This window comes from Anomaloglossus baeobatrachus, chromosome 1, assembly GCF_048569485.1.
Source record: "Anomaloglossus baeobatrachus isolate aAnoBae1 chromosome 1, aAnoBae1.hap1, whole genome shotgun sequence".
Lineage (NCBI taxonomy): Eukaryota > Metazoa > Chordata > Amphibia > Anura > Aromobatidae > Anomaloglossus > Anomaloglossus baeobatrachus.
In genome coordinates, this window is record NC_134353.1 from 355266211 (window position 1) to 355293427 (window position 27217).

General features: G+C 46.8%; 1 protein-coding gene across 5 annotated transcripts in view; it reads left to right on the top strand.

Moving 5' to 3' along the window:
- The window catches only part of SLC20A2 (solute carrier family 20 member 2), a 122614-nt gene that overhangs the window by 41065 nt on the left and 54332 nt on the right, over positions 1-27217 (top strand). For 2 of the 5 annotated variants that reach the window (XM_075352428.1, XM_075352433.1), the window contains exons 1-2: positions 4396-4491; positions 17779-18367. In XM_075352428.1, the coding sequence (XP_075208543.1) occupies positions 18079-18367 (289 nt within the window). In that variant the 5' untranslated portion in view covers positions 4396-4491; positions 17779-18078. Of the gene's footprint in view, positions 1-4395; positions 4492-4544; positions 4735-8026; positions 8099-17778; positions 18368-27217 lie in introns of those variants that run through there. The other 3 variants (XM_075352431.1, XM_075352432.1, XM_075352429.1) reach the window with 3 other exon arrangements.

Below are 27217 nucleotides of genomic sequence, written 5' to 3' on the forward strand. Positions count from 1 at the left end.
ACCATAGAGGACTGGAATAATGTAATCTTCTCTGATAAGTCTAATTTTCAGCTCTGCCCAACACCTGGTGGTCTAATGGTTAGACGGTGACCTGGAGAGGCGTACCAACCACAGTGTCTTGCACCCATTGTGAAATGTGGTGGAGGATCAGTATTGATCTGGGGATGCTTCAGCAAGGCTGGAATTGGGCAGATTAAACTTTGTGAAGGACGTATGAATCAAGTCGCATACAAGCTTATCCTGGAAAAATAGTTGCTTCCTTCTGCTCAGGCAATGTTCCCCAACTCTGAGGACCGGTTTTCCAGCAGTACAATGTGCCATGCCACACAGCTAGGTCAATCAATGTGTGGATGAAGGACTACCACATCAAAACCCTGGACTGGCGAGCTAATCTCCAGACCTGAACCCTATTGAAAACCTCTGGAATGTAATCAAGAGGAAGATGGATAGTCACAAGTCATCAAACAAGAACTGCTTACATTTTTGCACCAGGAGTGGCATAAGGTCACCCAAAAGCAGTGTGAAAGACTGGTGGAAAGCATGCCAAGACGCATGAAAGCTGTGATTAAAAATCATGGTTATTCCACAAAATATTGATTTCTGAACTCTTCCTGAGTTAAAACATTAGTATTGTTGTTTCCAAATGAGTATGAACTTGCTTTCTTTGCATTATTTGAGGTCTGAAAGCAATGCATTTTTTTTTGTTATTTTGACCATTTCTACCATTTCTCATTTTTAGAAAATACATACAAAATTTATTTCTTGGAAATTCATAGACATTTCAGTAGTTTATAGAATAAAAGAACAATTTACATTTTACTCAAAAATATAACTATAAAGAGAAAAATCAAAAAAACTGAAAACTTTGCAGTGGTCTCTTAATTTTTGCCAGAGCTGTAAAGTAGAGGTTATCATCGATGATGTGTAATCTGTGCTTAGTCTTGTTTAGATTCATTATTGAAAACATCTGACAGAGCTATGGCCTGGGTAGGGTTCTCAGAACTGAGCGGTGCCCTGACTAGGGTTCTCAGGGCTGTGGCCTGGGTAGGAGTGTCAGAACTGAGCAGTGCCCTGACTAGGGTTCCCAGAGCTGTGCCCTGGGGAGGAGTGTCAGAGCTGAGCTGTACTTTGACAAGGGCAATCAGAGCCATTACCAGGGTAGAGATCTCAGAGCTGTGCCATGATTAGATCTCTCAGAACTGAGCCCTGCCCTAGGATGGGATTTCAGGACTGACCAGTGTCCTCGGTATGGGTCTCACAATTATGCTGTGCCCTCAGTAGGGGTCTCAGAACTGAGCTGTGCCCTGGAGGATCAGGTTGATTGATTTTATATTTTGATATATTGGACTTTTACAAATACAAGGATATCATATGTTTATTTTATTTATATGTATTGGGGGGATGACTCCCATTTTTATTTTTTTTAACATCTGTAAAAAAAATATATTTTACTTTCATTCTCTTAGGTAATTGAAGCTGCTATTATCTGATCAGTGTTACTTTATATCATTATATTGTAGTATATAGTGTAAATCCCCTTCTCTTTTGAATATAAACATACAACTCAGCTTTAGGACTCGTGCAGAGGATCGTATTTTTGGTCAGAGTGTGATCCGACAAAAAATCAGATTGCCCTCGGACCAATATTATTCAGCATTCAAGATTTGCCTCCGCGTATCGGATCACACTTGGCCATCCAAGTCTATGGGTCCGTGGGAAATATCGGACTGCACGCTGACTACATTCATTTTTTTCTCCACCTCCGAGAAAAAACAGAACCCATTCTTATCAGAGACTGATTAATATTATGGACCATTTTTCTCGGATGAAGAACATATGGTCATGTGAACCCAGCCTTAGAGGCTGACTAATATGGCAGCCATGTCACCCAGCTTTTATAGTAAAACCACTAGTGTGCCGTCATCGTGGGGCGAACCAGATGTGACGTCATTTAAATATCAGAGGTTGAAAGCAACTTGAAAATTACAGCTACGGCTGAAACGTTGCTCTACCCGTTAAAATAGCTGGCATCAGCCACATGTAGCGAGAGTTCAGCTCCTGAGGCCCCGTTACACTGTCACTCCAGTGAAGGACGCACAATTATGTTCAAATTCACGAGGGGTTAAGATTTCCAGTATTAGGCAAGCAGTGTATTGAAATTTTACTATTTTCTATAGAAGCAAAACATTGGCAGACACAAGAGCCTTGGGGCCCACCAAGTGAGAGTTGGCCTTGCATGGTAGCTTTCATGTAGTAGAGTTGTGCACAGTGCCTGGGCAGCAGTGTGCAAACATGGCCCTGCCATGGAGTAAGTTACAGAGCAGTATACTGTACATTTGCTACATGGCGCCATACAGCTCTTCCCTCATGCCATGTGCAGCCCTGTAACGTCTCTATATATGGCGCCATACAGCTCTTCCCTCATGCCATGTGCAGCCCTGTAACGTCTCTATATATGGCGCCATACAGCTCTTCCCTCATGCCATGTGCAGCCCTGTAACGTCTCTATATATGGCGCCATACAGCTCTTCCCTCATGCCATGTGCAGCCCTGTAACGTCTCTATATATGGCGCCATACAGCTCTTCCCTCATGCCATGTGCAGCCCTGTAACGTCTCTATATATGGCGCCATACAGCTCTTCCCTCATGCCATGTGCAGCCCTGTAACGTCTCTATATATGGCGCCATACAGCTCTTCCCTCATGCCGTGTGCAGCCCTGTAACGTCTCTATATATGGCGCCATACAGCTCTTCCCTCATGCCATGTGCAGCCCTGTAACGTCTCTATATATGGCGCCATACAGCTCTTCCCTCATGCCATGTGCAGCCCTGTAACGTCTCTATATATGGCGCCATACAGCTCTTCCCTCATGCCGTGTGCAGCCCTGTAACGTCTCTATACATGGCGCCATACAGCTCTGTCCTCATGCCGTGTGCAGCCCTGTAACGTCTCTATACATGGCGCCATACAGCTCTGTCCTCATGCCGTGTGCAGCCCTGTAATGTCTCTATACATGGCGCCATACAGCTCTGTCCTCATGCCGTGTGCAGCCCTGTAACGTCTCTATACATGGCGCCATACAGCTCTGTCCTCATGCCGTGTGCAGCCCTGTAACGTCTCTATATATGGCGCCATACAGCTCTGTCCTCATGCCGTGTGCAGCCCTGTAACGTCTCTATACATGGCTCCATACGGTTCTTCCCTCATGTTGTGTGCGCCCTTGTCACGTCTCTACATGGCGCCATACGGCTTTTCCCTCATGTCGTGTGCACCTGTCACGTCTCTATGCATGGCACCATATGGCTCTTCCCTCATGTTGTGTGCGCCTGTGCCACATCTCAATACATGGCATCATACGGCTCTTCCTTCATGTCGTGTGCAGCCGTCACGTCTGTATACATGGCACCATATGGCTCTTTTCTCATGCCATGTGCACCAGTCGGATCTCTCTCTATACATGGTGCCTTACGGCTCTTCCCTCATGCAGGGTGCGCCCGTCACATCTCTATACATGGTGCCATACGGCTCTTCCCTCATGCCGTGTACGCCCGTCATGTCTCTATACATGGTGCCATACAGCTCTTCCCTCACATCGTGTGCGCCCTTGTCACGTCTCTGTACATGGCACCATACAGCTCTTCCCTCATGCCGTGCGCTCCCTTGTCAAGTCTCTATACATGGCGCCATATAGTTCTTCCCTCTTGCCGTGTGCGTCCTTGTCACGTCTCTATACATGGCACCATACGGCTCTTCCCTCTTGCCGTGTGCGCCCTTGTCAAGTCTCTATACATGGCGCCATATAGTTCTTCCCTCTTGCCGTGTGCGTCCTTGTCATGTCTTTATACATGGCACCATACGGCTCTTCCCTCATGCCGTGTGCGTCCTTGTCACGTCTCTATACATGGCGCCATATAGTTCTTCCCTCTTGCCGTGTGCGTCCTTGTCATGTCTTTATACATGGCACCATACGGCTCTTCCCTCATGCCGTGTGCGTCCTTGTCACGTCTCTATACATGGCGCCATATAGTTCTTCCCTCTTGCCGTGTGCGTCCTTGACACATCTCTACACATGGCACCATACAGCTTTTCCCTCATGCCGTGTGTGTCCTTGTCACATCTCTATACATGGCACCATACAGCTTTTCCCTCATGCAGTGTGTCCTTGTCACATCTCTATACATGGCACCATATGGTTCTTCCCTCTTGCCGTGTGCGTCCTTGTCAGACGTCTGTATACATGGCGACGAATATCTCTGTATCCCTGTCCGCTCATCTCTTCGCTCTCAGTGCCAATGTCGAGTCGCAGACTGCGCAGAGCACTAGGACCTTGCGTGCACGACGCCTTTCACAGCGCCGGGAAGCGCGCTGACGTCATTCACGCCGGGCGGACCAATGGCAGAGCTCAGCCCCTCTCCAGTCTGAGTGCACTGCAATCAGCAGCGGCTGCGAGGGAGGCGAGTGCTGCGCTCCGTCCCATTGATCTGCCCAGGTGAGTGACCGGCGCCTCGGCCGTGAGTGGTGGGGAGAATGGTGGGTGACGGCTGCACCCGGGCGCACAGAAGAGCCGGGTCTCCTGTGTGTGCACCGCTCCCACCCTCTGTATTGTGGAGATACGGGGAAGACGTACAGTGCCTGTCATGTGGAGGACGAGAAGGACTGGCACAGGAAATGGAGGGGACCGGGTCTCTGAGGACGGCGGACAAGGATTTACAAGTGCTGCCTGGACATAGCGGTGTGTGCCATCTGTAGTGCCACATATCTGCAGGACATAGCGGCGTGTGCCATCTGTAGTGCCACATATCTGCAGGACATAGCGGTGTGTGCCATCTGTAGTGCCACATATCTGCAGGACATAGCGGTGTGTGCCATCTGTAGTGCCACATATCTGCAGGACATAGCGGCGTGTGCCATCTGTAGTGCCACATATCTGCAGGACATAGCGGTGTGTGCCATCTGTAGTGCCACATATCTGCAGGACATAGCGGCGTGTGCCATCTGTAGTGCCACATATCTGCAGGACATAGCGGCGTGTGCCATCTGTAGTGCCACATATCTGCAGGACATAGCGGTGTGTGCCATCTGTAGTGCCACATATCTGCAGGACATAGCGGTGTGTGCCATCTGTAGTGCCACATATCTGCAGGACATAGCGGGGTGTGCCATCTGTAGTGCCACATATCTGCAGGACATAGCGGGGTGTGCCATCTGTAGTGCCACATATCTGCAGGACATAGCGGTGTGTGCCATGTGTAGTGCCACATATCTGCAGGACATAGCGGTGTGTGCCATCTGTAGTGCCACATCTGCAGGACATAGCGGTGTGTGCCATCTGTAGTGCCACATATCTGCAGGACATAGCGGTGTGTGCCATCTGTAGTGCCACATATCTGCAGGACATAGCGGTGTGTGCCATCTGTAGTGCCACATATCTGCAGGACATAGCGGTGTGTGCCATGTGTAGTGCCACATATCTGCAGGACATAGCGGTGTGTGCCATGTGTAGTGCCACATATCTGCAGGACATAGCGGTGTGTGCCATCTGTAGTGCCACATCTGCAGGACATAGCGGTGTGTGCCATCTGTAGTGCCACATATCTGCAGGACATAGCGGTGTGTGCCATCTGTAGTGCCACATATCTGCAGGACATAGCGGTGTGTGCCATCTGTAGTGCCACATATCTGCAGGACATAGCGGTGTGTGCCATCTGTAGTGCCACATATCTGCAGGACATAGCGGTGTGTGCCATGTGTAGTGCCACATATCTGCAGGACATAGCGGTGTGTGCCATGTGTAGTGCCACATATCTGCAGGACATAGCGGTGTGTGCCATCTGTAGTGCCACATCTGCAGGACATAGCGGTGTGTGCCATCTGTAGTGCCACATCTGCAGGACATAGCGGTGTGTGCCATCTGTAGTGCCACATATCTGCAGGACATAGCGGTGTTTGCCATCTGTAGTGCCACATATCTACAGGACATAGCGGTGTGTGCCATGTGTAGTGCCACATATCTGCAGGACATAGCGGTGTGTGCCATGTGTAGTGCCACATATCTGCAGGACATAGCGGTGTGTGCCATGTGTAGTGCCACATATCTGCAGGACATAGCGGTGTGTGCCATCTGTAGTGCCACATCTGCAGGACATAGCGGTGTGTGCCATCTGTAGTGCCACATATCTGCAGGACATAGCGGGGTGTGCCATGTGTAGTGCCACATATCTGCAGGACATAGCGGGGTGTGCCATCTGTAGTGCCACATATCTGCAGGACATAGCGGGGTGTGCCATCTGTAGTGCCACATATCTGCAGGACATAGCGGGGTGTGCCATCTGTAGTGCCACATATCTGCAGGACATAGCGGGGTGTGCCATCTGTAGTGCCACATATCTGCAGGACATAGCGGCGTGTGCCATCTGTAGTGCCACATATCTGCAGGACATAGCGGCGTGTGCCATCTGTAGTGCCACATATCTGCAGGACATAGCGGGGTGTGCCATCTGTAGTGCCACATATCTGCAGGACATAGCGGGGTGTGCCATCTGTAGTGCCACATATCTGCAGGACATAGCGGGGTGTGCCATGTGTAGTGCCACATATCTGCAGGACATAGCGGGGTGTGCCATCTGTAGTGCCACATATCTGCAGGACATAGCGGGGTGTGCCATGTGTAGTGCCACATATCTGCAGGACATAGCGGGGTGTGCCATGTGTAGTGCCACATATCTGCAGGACATAGCGGGGTGTGCCATCTGTAGTGCCACATATCTGCAGGACATAGCGGGGTGTGCCATCTGTAGTGCCACATATCTGCAGGACATAGCGGGGTGTGCCATCTGTAGTGCCACATATCTGCAGGACATAGCGGGGTGTGCCATCTGTAGTGCCACATACCTGCGGGGCATGTAATCTGCTGGATATTTTAGTGTACCATGTGTAGTGCCACATACCTGCTGGGCATAGTGGTGTGTGTCGTCTGTAGTGCCACATATCTGCTGGGCATAGGGGGTTTTGCCTTCTATACCTGCTGGGCATAGGGGTGTTTGCCGTATGTAGTGCCACATTCCGGCTGGGCATAGTGGTGTGTGTCTTGTGTAGTGCCTCATACCTGCTGTGCATGTAATCTGCTGGATATATTAGTGTGTGTCATATACCTGCTGGGCGTAGTGGTGTGTGTCGTCAGTAGTGCCATATACCTGCTAGGCATGTATTTTGATGGATATTGTAGTGTGTGCCATGTGTAGTGCCATGTGTAGTGCCACATACGTGCTGGGCATGGTGTGTGCCATGTGTAGTGCCATATTGCTGCTGGGCATAGTGGTATGCACCATCTGTAGTGACACCTCTATGCAGGGTGTGTTGTCTTCTGGAGATAGTGCTGTCTTCCATTTGTAGTGCCCCATACATATGGCCTTTATGTTGCTGCCCTATAGTCTTCCTAGTCTTCTGTTTGTGAGTAGTCCTGTGGGTTGCTAGGTCCTGGGAGACAGGTGGTAAGCATGCTACATGTGTATATATTTTGACTTTATAACGTGTTGTACTTTTATATATATATTATGTATGTGTGTGTGTGTGTATATATATATATATATATATATATATATATATAATATATATATATATATATATATATATAATGTATATGTGTAAGGAACCCCACACATCAGGATAAAATATTCCTCCTCATGCTGCTTCTGCTGTTGGTCATAAATGGAGGAAATGAGGTCAGGCGATAAGTGGTCAGCATGGTGGGCAGTTGGGATGTGGGGCCCCCCTTCTGTAACCCCCCCCCCCCCCCCCCCCCCCCCCACGGCTTCCTTATTTCTTCCTGCAGAGTACCAGACTGACAAGCTTCTGTAACTGTCCCCTGAGATGTTACTGATGCAGCCAGCAGGTGGCAGCAGCGCTCACTGATGCTGCTTCCTCTTCGGAGATTATGGGGGAAGGGGCCCTGTGGCTGGTCCAGTCTAGTGTATGGGAGGCTTCCAGCTGCTAGTCTGCGTGGTGTGTTAGGACATGTCATTATACATATACTGGGAAGCCTGAAGCTCCACATGTGGCAGCCTTGGGCTTCGTAGGGGAGGGCATGTGACAAGCAGGTAAGCTTTTGCTGGATGAGGTGCTTTGACGTTACGGTCTTTGCAGCCTGTTTCTGTCATTCTATTAGGATGTTCTGTGGCAGATACGCTGTGGACTTTCTGGGTGGAAAATCCCTAGTTGCAGCAAAGTGGATGAGATTTAACCAACTCTCATCTACGTGCCGTGGAAAAAAATCCATGTGGATTCCTTACTGCAGGATGCCCATGCAGGCTTGGGGTGAATGTGGAAGTGAAAATCCACAACAACCCCACCATTTGTGGCTGCGGAGGTCAGGGGGTATACAAAGCTGCTCCGGTGCTTCCATGACTCTTGCCTTATGCCCCTACGGTCTCTGTGGAAGCTGTTGTCACAGAATGGTTTGTCACTGCCTTCACAAGAGGTCTCACAGAAGGCCCATTATACACAGACTGGCGGGGCTCAAAGCGCCAGAGAAGGTGGGCATATAGCTCTGGTGTCGTTGGCAGATTGACCAAAATCCACATGATTTAGTGTGGATTTACCACACTATGTGGTAAATGCCCCTAGCTTTCTGGCTATATTTTGCACAGTAATTCCGTCCTGTGTGAATGTACTCGTAGGAAAAACATTGCAGTTTTATGAGATAAACTTAGGAATGGATCCAAAAAGAAGTATAAAAAATAGACTGAAGCATCTCATGTCCACTTTTGTTTGACCCAAAACTGTAAGGAAAACAGTTTGTAATTCCAGCCTTCTGCAAGTGTTAAAAACACCTAAAAAGGCAATAAAATGAGTGATGCAGCCAAGCGTCCTGATGCCCATGTCTCCTGTTCAGTGTAATAGAGGGTGATATCACATATGGGAACAAACAAATCAAGCCAGACATGTCACTCGAAGCAAGGATCACCAAGTTACGATTTGCCTACTTTGGGCATGTCATATCAAGAGAGCAGTCACAGGAGAAGGACATCATGTTCGGAAGAAACAAGGCAATGAGGTAGACCAGCATCCCGAGGGCTTGATACTCTCAAGATAATGGTAGAGAAGACCCTGGTGGACCTATCTAGGCTTGCAAAAGATGGATCTTCCTACAGAGCATTCATCCATCAAGTTACCATGGCTCGGGATCAATCTGAAGGCCATTACAATAAAAAAAAACATGTGACCACCTCACCACTGAAAACAAGGGGGTAGAGAACTTTGGAAGGTGACAAGTGGGCAGAGAACAGTTTTGGATGGGGACAGGTGGGCAGGGAACAGTTTTGGATGGGGACAGGTGGGCAGGGAACAGTTTTGGATGGGGACAGGTGGGCAGGGAACAGTTTTGGATGGGGACAGGTGGGCAGGGAACAGTTTTGGATGGGGACAGGTGGGCAGGGAACAGTTTTGGATGGGGACAGGTGGGCAGGGAACAGTTTTGGATGGGGACAGGTGGGCAGGGAACAGTTTTGGATGGGGACAGGTGGGCAGGGAACAGTTTTGGATGGGGACAGGTGGGCAGGGAACAGTTTTGGATGGGGTCAGCAACCACAGCTAAGATCCTAATGATGTTGGTGGTTGAAGCTGATCATGATCATCTATTGAGTGAAACACATTGAAGAACCCTTAGATAGCGGGAATTATAGTATACGATTTCAAAATGGTTACTCCAAATGTATAAAAATAGCTTATATTGTAACGATCGAGAATAGAAATTTGGATGGGTGCTCTACACCATGATATAGTTCATTCAGAACATGGCGCACTTTACAAAGGCATTTATTCGGGTGCGCTCACCATCTAATGGAGTATGACGCATTGAGTAATTGGAGCTGATGACGGATATAACATTTCTTCTGACAGGCAGATCTGATGGTGTCCTCACACTTCTGACTGTTTCATCTGCGCTTGTGTCTAAATGACTTTTCTCCGTTTTCATTTTGTCTTAAATCTATATACTGTAAGTGGGGAAAAAAATGAAAAAGTAGTTCAGCTCCAATGACAGAAGCATGCACACGTCATAGAAAAATAAGACCGCTAATAGATGTCTTCAAAGGTTTGAGATGTGAAATGGGGTCTCATGCATGAACCTGTGATATGGGATCCATAGGGTAGTGGACGTGGCATGGATTTTTCTGTACTATTGTAAACTGCGGCACTGAAGCTCGAGAAACATTAGGAAACTGCTATATTGTAGTATTATTTAGTCTTTCAGGGATATAGTTCTAATTAAAGGGAATATTTCACCAGGTTTTTGCTATGTAATCTGAGATCATGATTTAGAGCAGGGAGTCCTCAAACTGTGGTTCACAGGTCCATAATGTGTAGCTCGCAGTTGTCTGCTAACTTGGTGCATTGCTCTCTGATCGAGCAAACAACTGTGAAGACCAGTTCTCAGATGGCGACCTTTACACGTAGCTTGGCAAAGAACAGATCTACATGGTCGTATCCTGGGTATGAGGGTGATAGGTAATATTGTAAGCTGGTGACGGAATGATACTGCCAGTTGGAGGGTTGCTGGAAGTTGGATGTGATGGTATTCTTGCATCAAGCACTCCCTCCACACTTGGTAGGGGCAAGGTGGGAACTCGTGTTCGTTCTAATACTGTCCATAAGGGAGGATGATTCATGGTCTGTGGGATTTATTGAAAAAGCAACACAGCCAAGTAAGTGATATCACTGTAATAAAGGTCTCCACCGGGAGCTCAGTGTAAGTTATAGTTAAGCTCGATCTGTCTCCGTACCTCCTTTGCTGCATTTAGGGATTTAAATGACCAATCGATAGAGTGCACCTGATCTGAACCCCCTTTCTCCCACCCGATTAGGGCCCTTGTAAGGGGATTACATCTTATCGTTGCCATGATGACCTCTGGGCCGCCTGCCATCTGTGATGGCCTGGTAGACCATGCCTGGAGTATGGTCTAAAGGGTGTTTTACACGCTGCGACATCGCGAACGATATATCGTCTGGGTCACGGTGTTTGTGACGCACATCCGGCGTCGTTAGCGACATCACAGCGTGTAACACCTATGAGCGACCTAAAACTATCGCAAAAGAGGTAAAAATCGTTGGTCTGTGACATGTCGTTCATTTACCAAAAATTGTTGTCTGGTCAGTAGCGAGGTTGTTTGTCGTTCCTGCGGCGTCACAAATTGCTGTATGTGACACCGCAGGAACGACGAACATCTCCTTACCTGCGTCCACCGGCAATGAGGAAGTAAGGAGGTGGGCGGCATGTTCCGGCCGCTCATCTCCGCCCCTCCTCTGCTATTGGGCGGCCGCTTAGTGACGTCGCTATGACGCTGAACGCACCTTCCCCTTGAGCGAGGGATTGTTCGGCAGTCACAGCAACGTCGCTGAAAAGGTATGTGTGTGTGACGCTGCCGTAGCGTTAATGTTCGCTACAGCAGCGATCACCAAATCTCGCACGAACGGCGGGGGCGGGTGCTATCGCTAGCGATGTCGCAGCGTGTAAAGCACCCTTTAGAATTCTCAATGTCACACGGACACTGCTGGTGCATTGCAATACATCATACCAGCAATTGGAGTAGTAAAAGTTAATGTCTCATATAGGGACTGTGTAAAAAAAAAAAAAGTGGCGCAAAATATAAAAAAAAGAACAAAAAAAATGAAGAAAAATTTTATACCATTATGTATATTTATGTAAAAACAAAAAAATGACATTTGGTATCGCCGCGTCCGTAACAATCCCATCTATACAACTGTCACATTAGTAAACCCCTTCAGTGAACACTGTACAAAAAACCTAAATATAAAAAAAACTGGAAAAACTGTCCTTTATTGTGTAAAAGCATCAAAATATAAAAAAATAAATAAAATTAATGTGGTACCACTGTAATCATACTGACTAGAAGAATAAATATATCTTATCACTTATCCTGCAAGGTGAATGGCGTGGAAAATAGTAATAATGTCAATTCTTCAACTGCTGTTGATTTGTTTATTCTACCTCCCAAAGATCCGCAGTAATGTTCAGATGACATTCAGCGCTCTATGGGTTTTCATGTAAATAATAATAATATTCACTTATATAGCGCCATTAGTTCCACAGCGCTTTACATACATTGGCAACACTGTCCCCATTGGGGCTCACAATCTAGAGTCCCTATCTGTATGTCTTTGGAGTGTGGGAGGAAACCGGAGTACCCGGAGGAAACCCACGCAAACACAGGGAGAACATACAAACTCCTTGCAGATGGTGTCCTTGGTGGGATTTGAACCCAGGACCCAGTGCTGCAAGACTGCAGTGCTAACCACTGAGCCAACGTGCTGCCTATAATTTGTGAAAACATTATTTAGAAAAAATTCCCAACAGAAAATTCACGGTAATGAGGTAGAAGGAATCACTTTGAACTTCTGTATGGCCTGTGCTCTTGCGGTGTCCATCTTTTTAATCCAATCAATTTTTATTGTAGGAAGTTACATTACAAAAAAAAGGAGAAATTCAGGTATCATTGGCAATAATACCAGGGCTGTGGAGTCGGAGTCGGAGTCGTGGAGTCGGAGTCGGAGTCGGAGCTCATTTTGGTGGAGTCGGAGTCGGTATAAAATGCACCGACTCCGACTCCTAAAATATATAATAAATTGGGGACAGGAGTGCAATGCAGAATGTGCTGAATATTTTACTAAATAACAACATTTAGTATAATGCTTATATTTAAGTGAAAAATTTATTGTAGTACAATGTGAACATCAGACATTTAATTGTTTTTATGATACAATAATCAAGATATTTGGATAGAACATAAAATATTTATTGGAATACAACTTTAGAACACAAAAAAACTAATACATTGTAAATATGTAATATATATAATATATATATATATACAGTGTATATACACACACACAAGATATATATGTAATCTACTGTATATTACATAGTGTATTACATATTTACAATTTATTACAGTTTTTTGTGTTCTAAAGTTGTATTCCAATAAATATATTTTATGTTCTATCCAAATATCTTGATTATTGTATCATAAAAATTATTAAATGTCTGATGTTCACATACACATATTCATGTACTACAATAAATTTTTCACCTAACTATAAGCAATATATGTAGGAGCCGGAGCCGGAGCCGGAGTCGGAGCCGGTGCAAGAGAATTTGAGGAGTCGGAGTCGAAGGTTTGGCTTACCGACTCCACAGCCCTGAATAATACACAAAGAAAACAACGCTGTAACATGTGGTAGTGTCACCTTTGATTATGATTCACATTTCCTGTCACACCACCACCAATCATGTCTGATGCAAGTTGCAACTTTTTTAGGTTAATCAATACCCAATACGTATAGAATCAACCTACCAATTTACTCTTTAATCCTCAAAATGAGGGATCCAAACAACCAGAACCAGAGAGTAAGAAAGGAAGATAAGAAAAGGGAGGGGAGAGAGAGGTGGGGGAGAGGGGGAGAACCATGGATGGTTGCAAGGAGGCAACCAGGGAGGGGGAGGGGGGAGGGAGGGAATTTGGATGGCGTTTTGGGGCAGCCCGAGCAGTAACAACAACAGAGATTTAAACACCTTGAATATTGACATGTGGTATGGGTGAACTCCCTGCGTAACACACACTTTGAGCCTATTTGACCCGTTTTTTTAATTATCAACAGTTTCCCTGGAAACAGATGCCTGACAGGGGATGCATATACAGAGTTTAGCCACGTGTTCCAAATCTGAAGTATTTTGTTTTTGGCGCGGATGGAGTGAGCCAGACAGAACTCGTATTGGCATTGGAGATTAATTCGGTTATATAGTTCAACTAATGTAGGCGTCTTTGGGGATTTCCAGTGCAAACTTATGCAATATCTGGCAGCTACTAGAATGTGAACTAATAAACCCCTGGATTCCCAAGAGAACTCCTCTATACCCACGTTTAGCACTGTCAGACCTGGATTCGGATTAATAGGATTGCCTGTCAGCTCACCCATCAGGCCAAACACCTCCAACCAGAACGAGAAAACCTTGGGACAAGCCCACCAGCAGTGACCAAGAGTACCCCTTTGGAGGCAGCCCTTCCAACAATGTGGCGAATAATTTGGGAGGAACTGTGCTAAGTTGGCTGGGGACCGATACCATCGCAGGTGTACTTTTTTCAGTTGCTCCAGATGATTTATACACTTGGAATATTTTTGGATATTTGCTGATGCCGAGTGCCAGTTTGAAGGAGAGGTAGAGACACTCAACTCCACATCCCATTTATTCATATAAGGAGATTTTTGCTCTTCGGGGGGGTTATTGAGCCATTTGTATGTCGAGGAGATACCTTTGGATTTAATTATCTTTTTAAATACCAAAGCTTTTGTTGTAGGTAACAGAGGCTTTGACTTTGGAGGAAATTTAGAGGCCAGAAAATGACTAATTTGGATGTGTTGATAGAAACAGCCCTTTAAAGAGGGGTGTTCCCATACTATTTCATTAAAGGGGTTAACACCCAAATCAGAGTATAGATCCGCCAGCACTGTAATGCCCGATCCCTCCCACCTGGCCAGATTCAAAAAGGGGATTTGAGATTCCAACGACTTGAGGGAAATCTCTGAAAGAGGAATCTGAATCTTATGAATCAAGTCATTTCGCCAGACCTCCAGGGAGGCTGACATGGTGGGAACACACGGGGAGAACCGTGAACGGCTCAAATATTCTGCTTCCATCATTCTTCTGACCGAGCCCTGGCGGGACAGGAAATTTTCAATCTGAGCCCATCTATGTGAATTACCTGGACGCCACCATTCCTTTAGTGATTCAATTAGTAAGGCTTTATAATATGCCGTTATGTTTGGGGTGCCCAATCCCCCTAAGTCATATGGGGGGTATAACACTTTACCTGCGACCCTAGCCCTTTTATTACCCCAGACAAATTTGTTAGTCAACGATTGAAGTTTCATCAGGGTTTTGTGAGAAATTTTGATGGGAAGGCATCTGAGCACATACAATATTTTGGGTAAGAAAACCATTTTAAAGGACTGTATCCTGGCCATCCAGGACAATGATATTTTTTCATATCTTCCCAATTCCTTTTCTAAATTTTGGATCAGAGGTTCCAAATTTTCTTGGTGTCCATCTTTTTACACATCTTTTTAGGTGTGAACGAAAGTGTGACCAGCAACAGTTTTTTGCACCTTTTGAAAAGGATAACACCACTATACAGAGGCCAAACGGATTTTCGGAGGAACTCTACTGTCTCATTAGTGAATCGATCTGTTGGAGTTTTTCAACTTATTTTGCAGATGTAGATGGAAACTCTAAAGGGGGCTTTACACACTACAATATCGTTAATGTTTTATCGTCGGGGTCACGTTGTTAGTGACGCACATCCGGCGTCATTAACGGTATTGCAGCGTGTGACACCAGCGACCTTAAGCGATCTCAAAAATGGTGAAAATCGTTCACCATAGAGAGGTCGTCCCAAAACCAAAAATCGGTAATGGTTGATTATCGATGTGGTTCGTTGCTCCTGTGGCAGCACACATCGCTGTGTGAGACACCGCAGGAGCGAGGAACCTCACCTTACCGGCCGCAATGCGGAAGGAAGGAGGTGGGCGGATGTTATGTCCCGCTCATCTCCGCCCCTCCGCTTCGATTGGCCGGCTGCTGTGTGACGTCGCTGTGACGCCGAACGTCCCTCCCCCTTGAGAGAGGGATTGTTCGGCAGTCACAGCGACGCCACCGACCAGGTAAGTGCGTGTGAAGCTGCCGTACCGATAATGTTCGCTGCGGCAGCGATCACACGAAATCGCATGCACGACAGGGGCGGGTGCTTTTGCGTACAATATCGCTAGCAATTGCTAGCAATATCGTAGCGTGTAAAGCCCGTTTAAGGCCTAGGACACACGGCAAGAAAAACAGTGCTAGTGGAATGCGATAAAAAATCGCATTCCACTCGGACCAATATTACTCTATGGAGCCGCTCCCATGAGTGATTATTTTCACAGCCCTAATTGGACCAAGAAAACAGTCACCGCATGCTGTGGGTGCAATGCGATCCTGTTCCACGCGCATACATACAAGTCTATGGGGCGAGAGAAACATTGCATTGAACTCGCGTTACACCAGTGTAATGCGAGTGCAGTGCTAGAATCGCAATAGCTGGCATTGGAGGACATAGGGAGATAAATCTCTCCCTCCCCTCCACAGTGCCGCCCTCCCCTCCGCAACTGTGGTCTGATCGCACGATCGGATCACAGTCGCATGACATTCAGCTCCCGCTGTGCTGCGAGCGTGAGCAGAGTGTCATGTGAGGACTCGCACAAATCCCCATGTGACCTCAGCCTAATGTTAGTGCTCAGCATAGAGCACTGGATAAATGTGAACTCATCCAACATGATCTATCAGTCATGAATGTGGCCCTGGGGGCTCAGCAGAAATCTTGTTTATGTGCATGGCATGAAGGTTTTCTGTCCAGTTGATGAGGATTTTTTTTTTTTTGCACAATCATTGTTCAAATGTTAAATCTGACATGTGAGCAAATAAAGTAAAATGTGCTTCCTTTAAAATGTTGGGCTTTTTTTCTTCGGTTCCCAATATTAAATTCCTAGTGGTCCAACAAGTGGCACCCTCATTGATAAGTTGCTTTCAGCTCTGACCAGGTCGTGAAGTAGTAAATGGTGAATGGAGCCAGAAGGCTGCTCTGTTCACTGTCTTGTGCTGTTGCCGAGACTCCCGCTCATCTCCTATTCTGTTCCATAGGATCGGAGCTGTTAAATCAGGGAACAGCCATGTTCTGACTCCATTCACTGTTTGCCAAAAACAACTGGTTGTGTGTGTGTGTGTGTGTGTGTGTGTGTGTGTGTGTGCGCCAGGGAACGGATCCTCCATAATCTGATATTGATGACCTATACTCAGGAGAAGGTGTCTGTCTAAGTCTGGGCAACGTCTTGAACCAGAGTGCGAGTATGTACTCTTCTCTTTGCCCCTTTTTCTTTGGACTTTTTCATGTACCGTGTGTGTGTATATGTATGTGTTTGTATATATAATATTATGCTCCCCATTTTGTCAATTGAGTGGCACCGATGGGTGGGATGGGTCACATTGTCCCCTATCTACTGGAAAAGTTATTTGCAAACTAAAAATGTGACAAGCTCAGGGAGTGCATTATACTATGGCTGTCATCCAGCTGAAAAGGACATTTAGGATGAGCACTGTGAGAAGAACAGTTGTGGGAGCTCTTAATAACCGCCAGAAGATTAACCCTTTTTGTGTGTCCTACAGATGACCTTGTTTAAAATGTCTTTCTGGTGTGTCATTGAAGCTTTATACTAAAAAAAAACGCGCTTAGTAGGTGATCAGTACGACAGGCACAGTATCAATGGGGTGTCGCTTCACCTGTCGATGAGCCCTTTCACGTCTCTGCTGTGTGCGGCAATGTGTACTGAGAACCAGGCAGAAGCGGAGTGATGGCCATGTTCCTCCGAATCGGTTAATAAGTATAGATTTGTTGTTCCAGGACATTTACCACTTTTGTAGTAATCGGCGTGGACCGTCTGCAGCTTGTGTACCGGCCAGTAAGTCCTGAATTTCAGACATGCTTATGTAACGAAGCTTGTTGGGTCTTATAATAATCTTATTTCTTTGTGTGTTACCGGTGAAGTGTCACATGCTGAAGCTAGGATCCAGCTAGCAGATTTAGTTTCCCCTCCCATTTTTCTTTCTTCTTCCTGCCAAAGATCATATTGTTACGTCTACTACTACTTAATTATTATTTTTTTTTGTTTTTTACAGGACACCGGAAAATAGAGAAGACTCATTTGTGAGAAAAATATGGAATGTTTTTCACTGTGGACTGAGCGCGCCCAGAGGAACTTTATAGACCGTACTTGTAAAATCCTCAGTTAGCAGTTTGTTCATTCTCTTGAACACTATCTAGCAGTTTCCAGCTAGAGCTGATCCCTGTTTACACAGCTCTGCTCGACAGGTTTTCACACTCTGGAACCTGCCGATTAATCTTTACTGTTCCTCCCAACACTTGTTTTTTCTGGGTTTTTTTTACCTGAAAAAGGAAAGGAAAAAGAAACCGTCAAAATGGTTCTTGAGGAGTATCTGTGGATGGTTATACTAGGCTTCATCATAGCTTTCATCTTGGCATTTTCTGTTGGTGCAAATGATGTGGCCAATTCGTTTGGCACGGCGGTGGGTTCTGGAGTGGTGACCCTACGGCAGGCCTGCATCTTGGCTTCAATTTTTGAAACGACTGGTTCGGTTTTGCTTGGCGCTAAAGTTGGAGAAACCATCCGGAAGGGTATTGTCGATGTAAACCTTTATAACAACTCTGTGAATTTACTGATGGCGGGAGAGGTTAGCGCTATGGTTGGTAAGTAGATTGTCCGTTTTTGTTTTTGCTTTCATTATATGTGTAAGTAATTGGGTCTGGAATGTGGAAAGAGATGTCAGTGATGTCTCCGCTTCAATATTTTAGTCCGGTTACCTATTATGGTGCTTGCTGGTCCTGGTGGTTTGTACTTGAAGCAATGAAGTGTTTGAAATCTCATCCCACCGCTTATAGTGCAATATTAATAAACGAGGCATTTCTGTATAAAATGGATAAGACCTATCGTCTGCCATTATGCCACTTCTCAAATGCAAGATCAGAACTTTGGGCATTCGCCAGATCCAATTTATAGCAAGATTTCACTCCCCTCACCGGGAATAGTTTTAATGCTGCTTTAAAGGAAACATGTTATCAGAAAATAACCTATTGTTTTAAAGATGGTTTTCTCAGCTGAGAAGAAATGTTTACTACCACTTTATTTGACTGCGATGTGCACTCTCACTATGCCACTGTATTCCCCCTGAGTGGACAGTCACGAGGCTGCAAGTATGCAGTTTTATAGTTGTGGTCACCTGTTTACTTGATTGTCCTGCACGTCCCTCGAGAGGACTTTGGTAGAAGCACAAGAGTCTAGTTCTCAAATCGCATACTTGCAGAGTCGTGACTGTCCACTCACACAGTGGAATCATCAAAGTTTGCACTCCCACACTTTGGAAGGCTATATCCAATATGAGCCCCAACTCAGCCTCTATATTCAATATGAGCCCCAACTGAGCCTCTATATCCAATATGAGCCCCCACTCAGCCTCTATATCCAATATGAGCCCCCACTCAGCCTCTATATCCAATATGAGCCTCCACTCAGCCTCTATATCCAATATGAGCCTCCACTCAGCCTCTATATCCAATATGAGCCTCTACTCAGCCTCTATATCCAATATGAGCCTCCACTCAGCCTCTATATCCAATATGAGCCTCCACTCAGCCTCTATATCCAATATGAGCCTCCACTCAGCCTCTATATCCAATATGAGCCTCCACTCAGCCTCTATATCCAATATGAGCCTCCACTCAGCCTCTATATCCAATATGAGCCTCCACTTAGCCTCTATATCCAATATGAGCCTCCACTTAGCCTCTATATCCAATATGAGCCTCCACTCAGCCTCTATATCCAATATGAGCCTCCACTCAGCCTCTATATCCAATATGAGCCTCCACTCAGCCTCTATATCCAATATGAGCCTCCACTCAGCCTCTATATCCAATATGAGCCTCCACTCAGCCTCTATATCCAATATGAGCCTCCACTCAGCCTCTATATCCAATATGAGCCTCCACTCAGCCTCTATATCCAATATGAGCCTCCACTTAGCCTCTATATCCAATATGAGCCTCCACTCAGCCTCTATATCCAATATGAGCCTCCACTCAGCCTCTATATCCAATATGAGCCTCCACTCAGCCTCTATATCCAATATGAGCCTCCACTTAGCCTCTATATCCAATATGAGCCTCCACTTAGCCTCTATATCCAATATGAGCCTCCACTCAGCCTCTATATCCAATATGAGCCTCCACTCAGCCTCTATATCCAATATGAGCCTCCACTCAGCCTCTATATCCAATATGAGCTCCCACTCGGCCTCTATATCCAATATGAGCCCACTACTCAGCCTCTATATCTAATATGAGCCGCCACTCAGCCTCTATATCCAATATGAGCTCCCACTCGGCCTCTATATCCAATATGAGCCTCCACTCGGCCTCTATATCCAATATGAGCCTCCACTCGGCCTCTATATCCAATATGAGCCCCCACTCGGCCTCTATATCCAATATGAAGCCCCCACTCGGCCTCTATATCCAATATGCAGCCCCCACTCGGCCTCTATATCTAATATGAAGCCCCCCACTCGGCCTCTATATCCAGTATGAAGCCCCCCACTCGGCCTCTATATCCAGTATGAAGCCCCCCACTCGGCCTCTATATCCAGTATGAAGCCCCCCACTCGGCCTCTATATCCAGTATGAAGCCCATCCCCCCCCCCCCCCATACATACATGTAAATATCCCATACACTTGGGGGGGAAAAAATACCACATACCCACCTTGCTCCCATTCTCCTGCCGCTCTGTTCAGGTCTCTAATGCACAAACGCTCTGCACAGCACATGCGATGATGTGACGTCATCGCGTCTGCTGTGCCTCATGTTGATTGATGGAAGGCAGAGCCAGTGGCCCTTCCTCCACCAATGTAATCACTGCTATCTGCATCTGTGACATCAGAAAGTGAGTGGTGGTAAACCGTTGGTAGGTTAGGGGTATGGAGCATGTGGGCCACTGGTTTCAGCCCTTCTACTACCTTGGTCCGTTGGCCGCATTGGAAGAGCCAGAGGGCTGGATGCGGTCCACACTTCACCAGCTCTGTGCTAAGGTATTATGTTGCATGCATTGTCACCCATGTGCAGCCTTTGCATTGAGAACCCAATTAATAAGGCAAAATAGATAACATTTCAAATATAGCCGGTTTGTCTCATGAAAATGTTTCTATAGTACAGTGTAAAGACTGAGGCTGCCTCAGATTTTCACTGTTCTGATTCCCGTTAAATAATTTCGGGGTTTGCTTCCCTGTCACTAGCAATGTCCCTTAAAATGACGGTCACAAATCAAAGCTACATATCAGATTAGTGGCACATATGCATTTTAGGTGACATTGCTAGGAATAGTGATTTTTAATTTTCTTGATCTCCATGAAAACACTGAAAAACGTAGCAGAAATCACAGTAAGCAAATCTTACACTTGTAAGGGTAAAAATGAAGTAAACCAATTCTGTAGTGGCCGCGCTCCCCGTAGTAATGATTTTAAAAACTCTTGTCCTCAAATGGAATTTATTACTCAAACATACGGAAATAAAAAACGGATACAACGCGTTTCGGCGGGAACAACCGCCTTCCTCAGGTATCTCTTGTATCACTTGTAAGGTTAAGCATTTGTATGTCCATTTATAAAGCCTAAACAAAAAAGCCTCATGTTTTTTAGTGAATGATTCGTAAAGTGTAATTTGTTTTTATGGCAGACTTTCCCATTACTGAGATCTGAGATGGTGATTTTTTTACTGATGAGATTCTATGTAGATTGAAAATTCAGGAGGGGGCGGAGCTCTGCCTCTAACGCCTCCCATGGGCCCTCTGGCTGCCCCCTCCCATGGGCCCTCTGGCTGCCCCCTCCCATGGGCCCTCTGGCTGCCCCCTCCCATGGGCCCTCTGGCTGCCCCCTCCCATGGGCCCTCTGGCTGCCCCCTCCCATGGGCCCTCTGGCTGCCCCCTCCCATGGGCCCTCTGGCTGCCCCCTCCCATGGGCCCTCTGGCTGCCCCCTCCCATGGGCCCTCTGGCTGCCCCCTCCCATGGGCCCTCTGGCTGCCCCCTCCCATGGGCCCTCTGGCTGCCCCCTCCCATGGGCCCTCTGGCTGCCCCCTCCCATGGGCCCTCTGGCTGCCCCCTCCCCTGTGCCTCTGGCTGCCCCTTCCATGGGCCTCTGGCTGCGACCTCCCCATGGGCCTCTGGCTGCGACCTCCCCATGGGCCTCTGGCTGCGACCTCCCCATGGGCCTCTGGCTGCGACCTCCCCATGGGCCTCTGGCTGCGACCTCCCCATGGGCCTCTGGCTGCGACCTCCCCATGGGCCTCTGGCTGCGACCTCCCCATGGGCCTCTGGCTGCGACCTCCCCATGGGCCTCTGGCTGCGACCTCCCCATGGGCCTCTGGCTTCGACCTCCCCATGGGCCTCTGGCTTCGACCTCCCCATGGGCCTCTGGCTTCGACCTCCCCATGGGCCTCTGGCTTCGACCTCCCCATGGGCCTCTGGCTTCGACCTCCCCATGGGCCTCTGGCTTCGACCTCCCCATGGGCCTCTGGCTTCGACCTCCCCATGGGCCTCTGGCTTCGACCTCCCCATGGGCCTCTGGCTTCGACCTCCCCATGGGCCTCTGGCTGCGACCTCCCCATGGGCCTCTGGCTGCGACCTCCCCATGGGCCTCTGGCTGCGACCTCCCCATGGGCCCTCTGGCTGCCCTTCCTTTTGCCACATCATAGAATGTCATCTCCTATCTCAGTAATGGAAAAGTGCTCACTGAATACAGATTTTACCTTGGGCTAGTTTCACACATCCGTCTTTTCCGGGTCACCTGCTCCGGTCACATGACAGCATGTGACCGGAGCTTGTCGCTCTGCCAATATACTGTATACACTGTACTGGCGTGCGCTGGAACAGCCATTCTGGCGAAATGACAGATGTGTGAAACTAGCCTTACAAATGAGAATTCTGATAACTGATCAATTCTGGCAGAGAAAGAAGCAGATTTGTCTAAGATATAGTACACAGTTGCTCTAAAATGCCGTAGAAATTCTGATAATAGATTGGCTGCAATTCATGCTGCCTGTGGTTTGCGTGTTGTAAATCACCAGACAGGTTCCGTTTTTTAAAACCGTTTTCTAATGTCTTCTTTTATCACATGTCCGTCTCACGTGAAGATTTCTCATTTCACTGTGTAGACTCTCCATCCATATCAAAGGGAACCTGTCATTGAGCCTTGCAACCCGAATCAACAAGCAGATGTCAGTCAAAGGGATCATGGCAGGGAGAAGCCCTTGGGGGACCTGCCTCGGACTAGTCAGCTGAGGCACATAGTCCTGTGACGGTTTTTCAAAGTATATAACGGCAGCCATTGGCTTGTCTATTGCTGACAGCAGCCCTTAAACACAGTAATCTGGCCGGATGTTAGTTTGGGCGGCCATCAGCTTCCCGGCGACACCATAGCAGGGAATCTAGGGTTGCTGTGACAGCCGGTAAAGGGGACAGAATGACCGTACACACCAAGTACAGGCGCTCGGTGCATCATTGCGCGGCCAATCATTTATATTACATTGCAAAATTTTACCTAGTTTAAAAATGCAAATTAAATATGGTAAAGAATCTGCCAGTCGTGTCCTTGCTGTTAGCCCTGCGTATGATGGACAGATGACATGTAAGTAATTGTATAGGAATATGTACACTATTCTTGATTTCCATAATCTCTGGGGGAAAAAATGATCTTGTTAAGCGTTTACGGATTTTTTGTTTGTTTTTTGAAGCTAGTACCGTATATACTCTTCCATCATGTTTGACCTAGCTTCAAAGTCAAGCCTTCCTTGGTGTATGAAAGTATGGAGATTAAAGTATAAAAATGCTATTAGTTTTATTTGGAAGTGCTAAAAAACACAGAAAGCAGTCAGTATGGAAACTTTTACAAAAAAAAGAGTGGGAGTTTTGGCCGACAGCTTTCAGGAGACATGCTGCTAGGTTGAAAGAACCTAGAAGTGAAAAATGTGTGGAGGGATAAATGTTTTAAAGGATGTCTGGGATTTACTCTTCCGAGATCGCTTCTTATTGAAGGCATATTTTTCCTTCAGTTGTTTTTACCTGATTTTCTTTTCTTTTTCTTCTATGGTTGAAAATTATTTTCCATGGGGGTAGAATATGATATAAACTCTTTCTAGTAATGTATTTTTAAGGCCCCCATACACATTAGACAAACTTTGGAAGAACGTGCCCATATAAAGAGGTTATTTATTATTCATATATATATAATATATATCTCCATCATATTCAACAACGCTTTGTAGACCTCATCATGTCTGAAGAGTGTTCCACGAAACCAGAATACCTGGAGGAAACCCACACACACAGGAGAACATACAGATGCCTTAGGGTACTTTCACACTTGCGTTGTTTTCCTTCCGTTAACGGATTCCGCTGTTTCCCATAGACTTGTATGGGTGACGGATTGTGCCAAAAGGACCTGCGTTGCTTCCGCTGGGCGACGCGCCGTTGCTTCCGCCCAGCGGGAGGAACGCAGCTTGTAACGTTGTTTTGAGCAGCGGAATCCTCAGGATTTCACTGCGCATGCGTTTTTTTTTTTTTTTTTTAAATCACAAACAGCTGAGCGCTCACCTGCCGGCATGCCCGGCCGCCGGCATGTGACAGCGCTCAACTGAGCCACCGGCCGCCGGCTATTGAGAGCGATCAGCTGACCGTTCACAATAGTCTGCTGCCGGTAAAACTGTAAAGAAGAGAAAAAAAAAAAAAAGCTTTCCGTTGTTTTGTACGATCCGTAGCATCCGTTGTGCCACTATATGCAATGCATCTGCTGCATCCGTCACACAACGCAAAGCTACGTAAGCCGTCCAACGCAAGTGTGAAACTAGCCTTAGGCTGCTTTCACACTACGTTTTTTTTTTTTTAACATTCGTCATGAACGTTTTTTTGCTGTAAAAGTGGATCCTGTTTTTACAAAGAAAAGCGCATGCAAACGCATGTTATTTTGCAGGATCCTGCCACTTGAAGTTTATGGGCGGGCATTGAAGTCATGTGATCGGGAGTGAGGGGAACTGAACGTGATAGACTGGGAGCCGGCATCTGACAGCTGCGGACACTGGTAACCAAGGTAAACATCGGGTAACTAAGCGAAGCGCTTTGCTTGGTTACCCGATATTTACCTTGGTTTCGAGCGTCCGCTGCTCTCAGGAGGGGGAGAGAGGGAGGGGGTAGAGAGAGACTGATCACACCAGGCTGGTTTCTGGGCATGCTCAGTAGAGCAAGCAGGATCCTGTCTATCAGCATGCCAGCGTTCATATGCGTTTGCCTGCAGTATAGTCAGGATCCAGTGAAAAAACAGTATTTGGACGCAGCTCAAAAACGCTACAAGTAGCGTTTTTGAAAAAAGTTAAACTGCAAGTCGCTGGATCCTCACTATAACACATGCAAATGCATGTGAACGCATGTTGACGCAAGTCCATTGCAAATGCATTGAAATGAAAACGCATTTGCACTGGATCCGTTTTTGCAATAAAAAAACGTTCATGACGCATGTTAAAAAAAACGTAGTGTGAAAGCAGCCTTAGGGTATGTGCCCACGATCAGGACTCACTGCGTCCTGGATGCAGCGGGTCCTGACCTGTGGGGCCTTGAGTCTCCTCCACAGGAAACCGCAGCTGCTCGCGTACCCATGATCGGGGTTCAGTGCGCTGCAGTCTCCTGTTTGTGTTCTCCCTACGGAGGAGCATGCGATTCTGCAGCAAAAAATTGACATGCTGCGGTCTGGAAAGACGCAACGCAGATCAGTGTTTGCTGCGGAAAAAATAAGCACAATGGGCACAGGATCTCTAGGAATCCCGTCCACTGTGCTTGTACTGTACACCGCAGTATTTGGGACGCAGCTGAAGCATGCTGCGTCCAAAACGCTGCAAATACTGATCGTGGGCACCTACCCTTACAAATGTGGCCCTAGCTGGGATCTTTGTGGATGCGTTGGCCAACTGATCACTCTGGGAGGTATTGTATGGGCATCTGCAATATCGGACTGCCGCCCTCATTGCTTTCCTAGCGATAAGTAAGGCCGGGTACACATATTCCGGCTTTTCGCCAGTTTGACGGATGCGGTGCGCGCCAGTACAGTGTATACAGTACACTGGCAACGCAACAAGCGCCGGTCACATGCTGTCATGTGACCGGAGCTTGTGACCCGGAAGTTGCGGCGCTGCCACTGACTGTATCAGTGTACTGGCATGCGCCGCATCCGTCAAACCGGCGGAAAAAAACGGATATGTGTTCCCGGCCTAAGCTCACAGCTTCTTCCAGAGAACACATGACATGACTGTATGGGAGAGTAGGCTGAGATGGATGGCGACTGAACGATCGACACATAGCCATCCAGTTTATGCCAACTTCAGCTTTCATCTTTCTAAAGCTCTGTTTAAATGTTCAGCAATTATTTTCTTGATTCGATACTTTTTTTTTTTTTTTTTTTTTGTCCAGCCGTTCCCCCCCCCCCAAACAAAGGAACAAAAAAAAAAGTAACCACAATTGGAAGTGTTTTTTCACTGAAGCTAATGGTAAATGATCCATAATACATGCATGGGCATATGCTATCAAATTAGCATTTTTTTAAAGCACAGTGCGTGCCCAAACACTAGAGTTGTTGTTACTCACCTCTAGTACCAAACGGATCCCTTACAAATGGATCAAAACAATATTCATAAAGGCAATGGTTCCCAAACTCCTGTCCTCAGTGCCCCCAAGTCACAGTTTGAGGATTTACTTAGCAATTGCACAGGTGATGGAATCATTATCAAGACATCGGAAATTGCCACATTTTGTTTCTCGCCTGTACAATACTGGGGAAATCCTATAAACGTAACCTGTTGGGCGCCCTGAGGATTGGAGTTTGTGAAACACTGTATTAAAGGGGTATTCCCATCTCCAAAATCCTATCCTAATACGTAGTAAGTGTACTAATAATAATAATGGCAAATGCCTCCAGTTAGTAATGTAGTATAGTTCTCCTGAAAAGCTATGACACTTACCTCATGTGCAGGGCATTGCAGCAGCAGTGAACCCTGATAGTGGGCACGCAGCCTAAACCATGCGTGCCCGCAATCCGGGTTCATAGTGTTTTGGACATACAGTGTTTCAGTTGTTTCCAAAACGCTGCGTTGTACAGTACAAGCCCAGTGGATGGGATTTCTGAAAATCCCGTGCCCACTCTGCTTGTTTTTTCCACAGCGAAAACTGATCTGCGGAGCGGCTTCCTGAGCCGCAGCATGTTAATCCTGCTCTCCACAGGCAGAATAAAAAAAGAGACCGCAACTGCCTCAGCCCGGATCGTGGTCATAAGCATCTGCGATCTCCTGAGGAGTAGGGCTGATCGAATACGCCAAAATCTGGGACTGGCGGATCCCTGCCGGATTGAAAAGAAAATCAAGATCCGCTCCGGATTTCGGTACCCATATAAGTCTATGGGGACCAGAATCCGGAGACTAAAAACATTTGTGGAAGGGATAGGCGGGTAGGAGC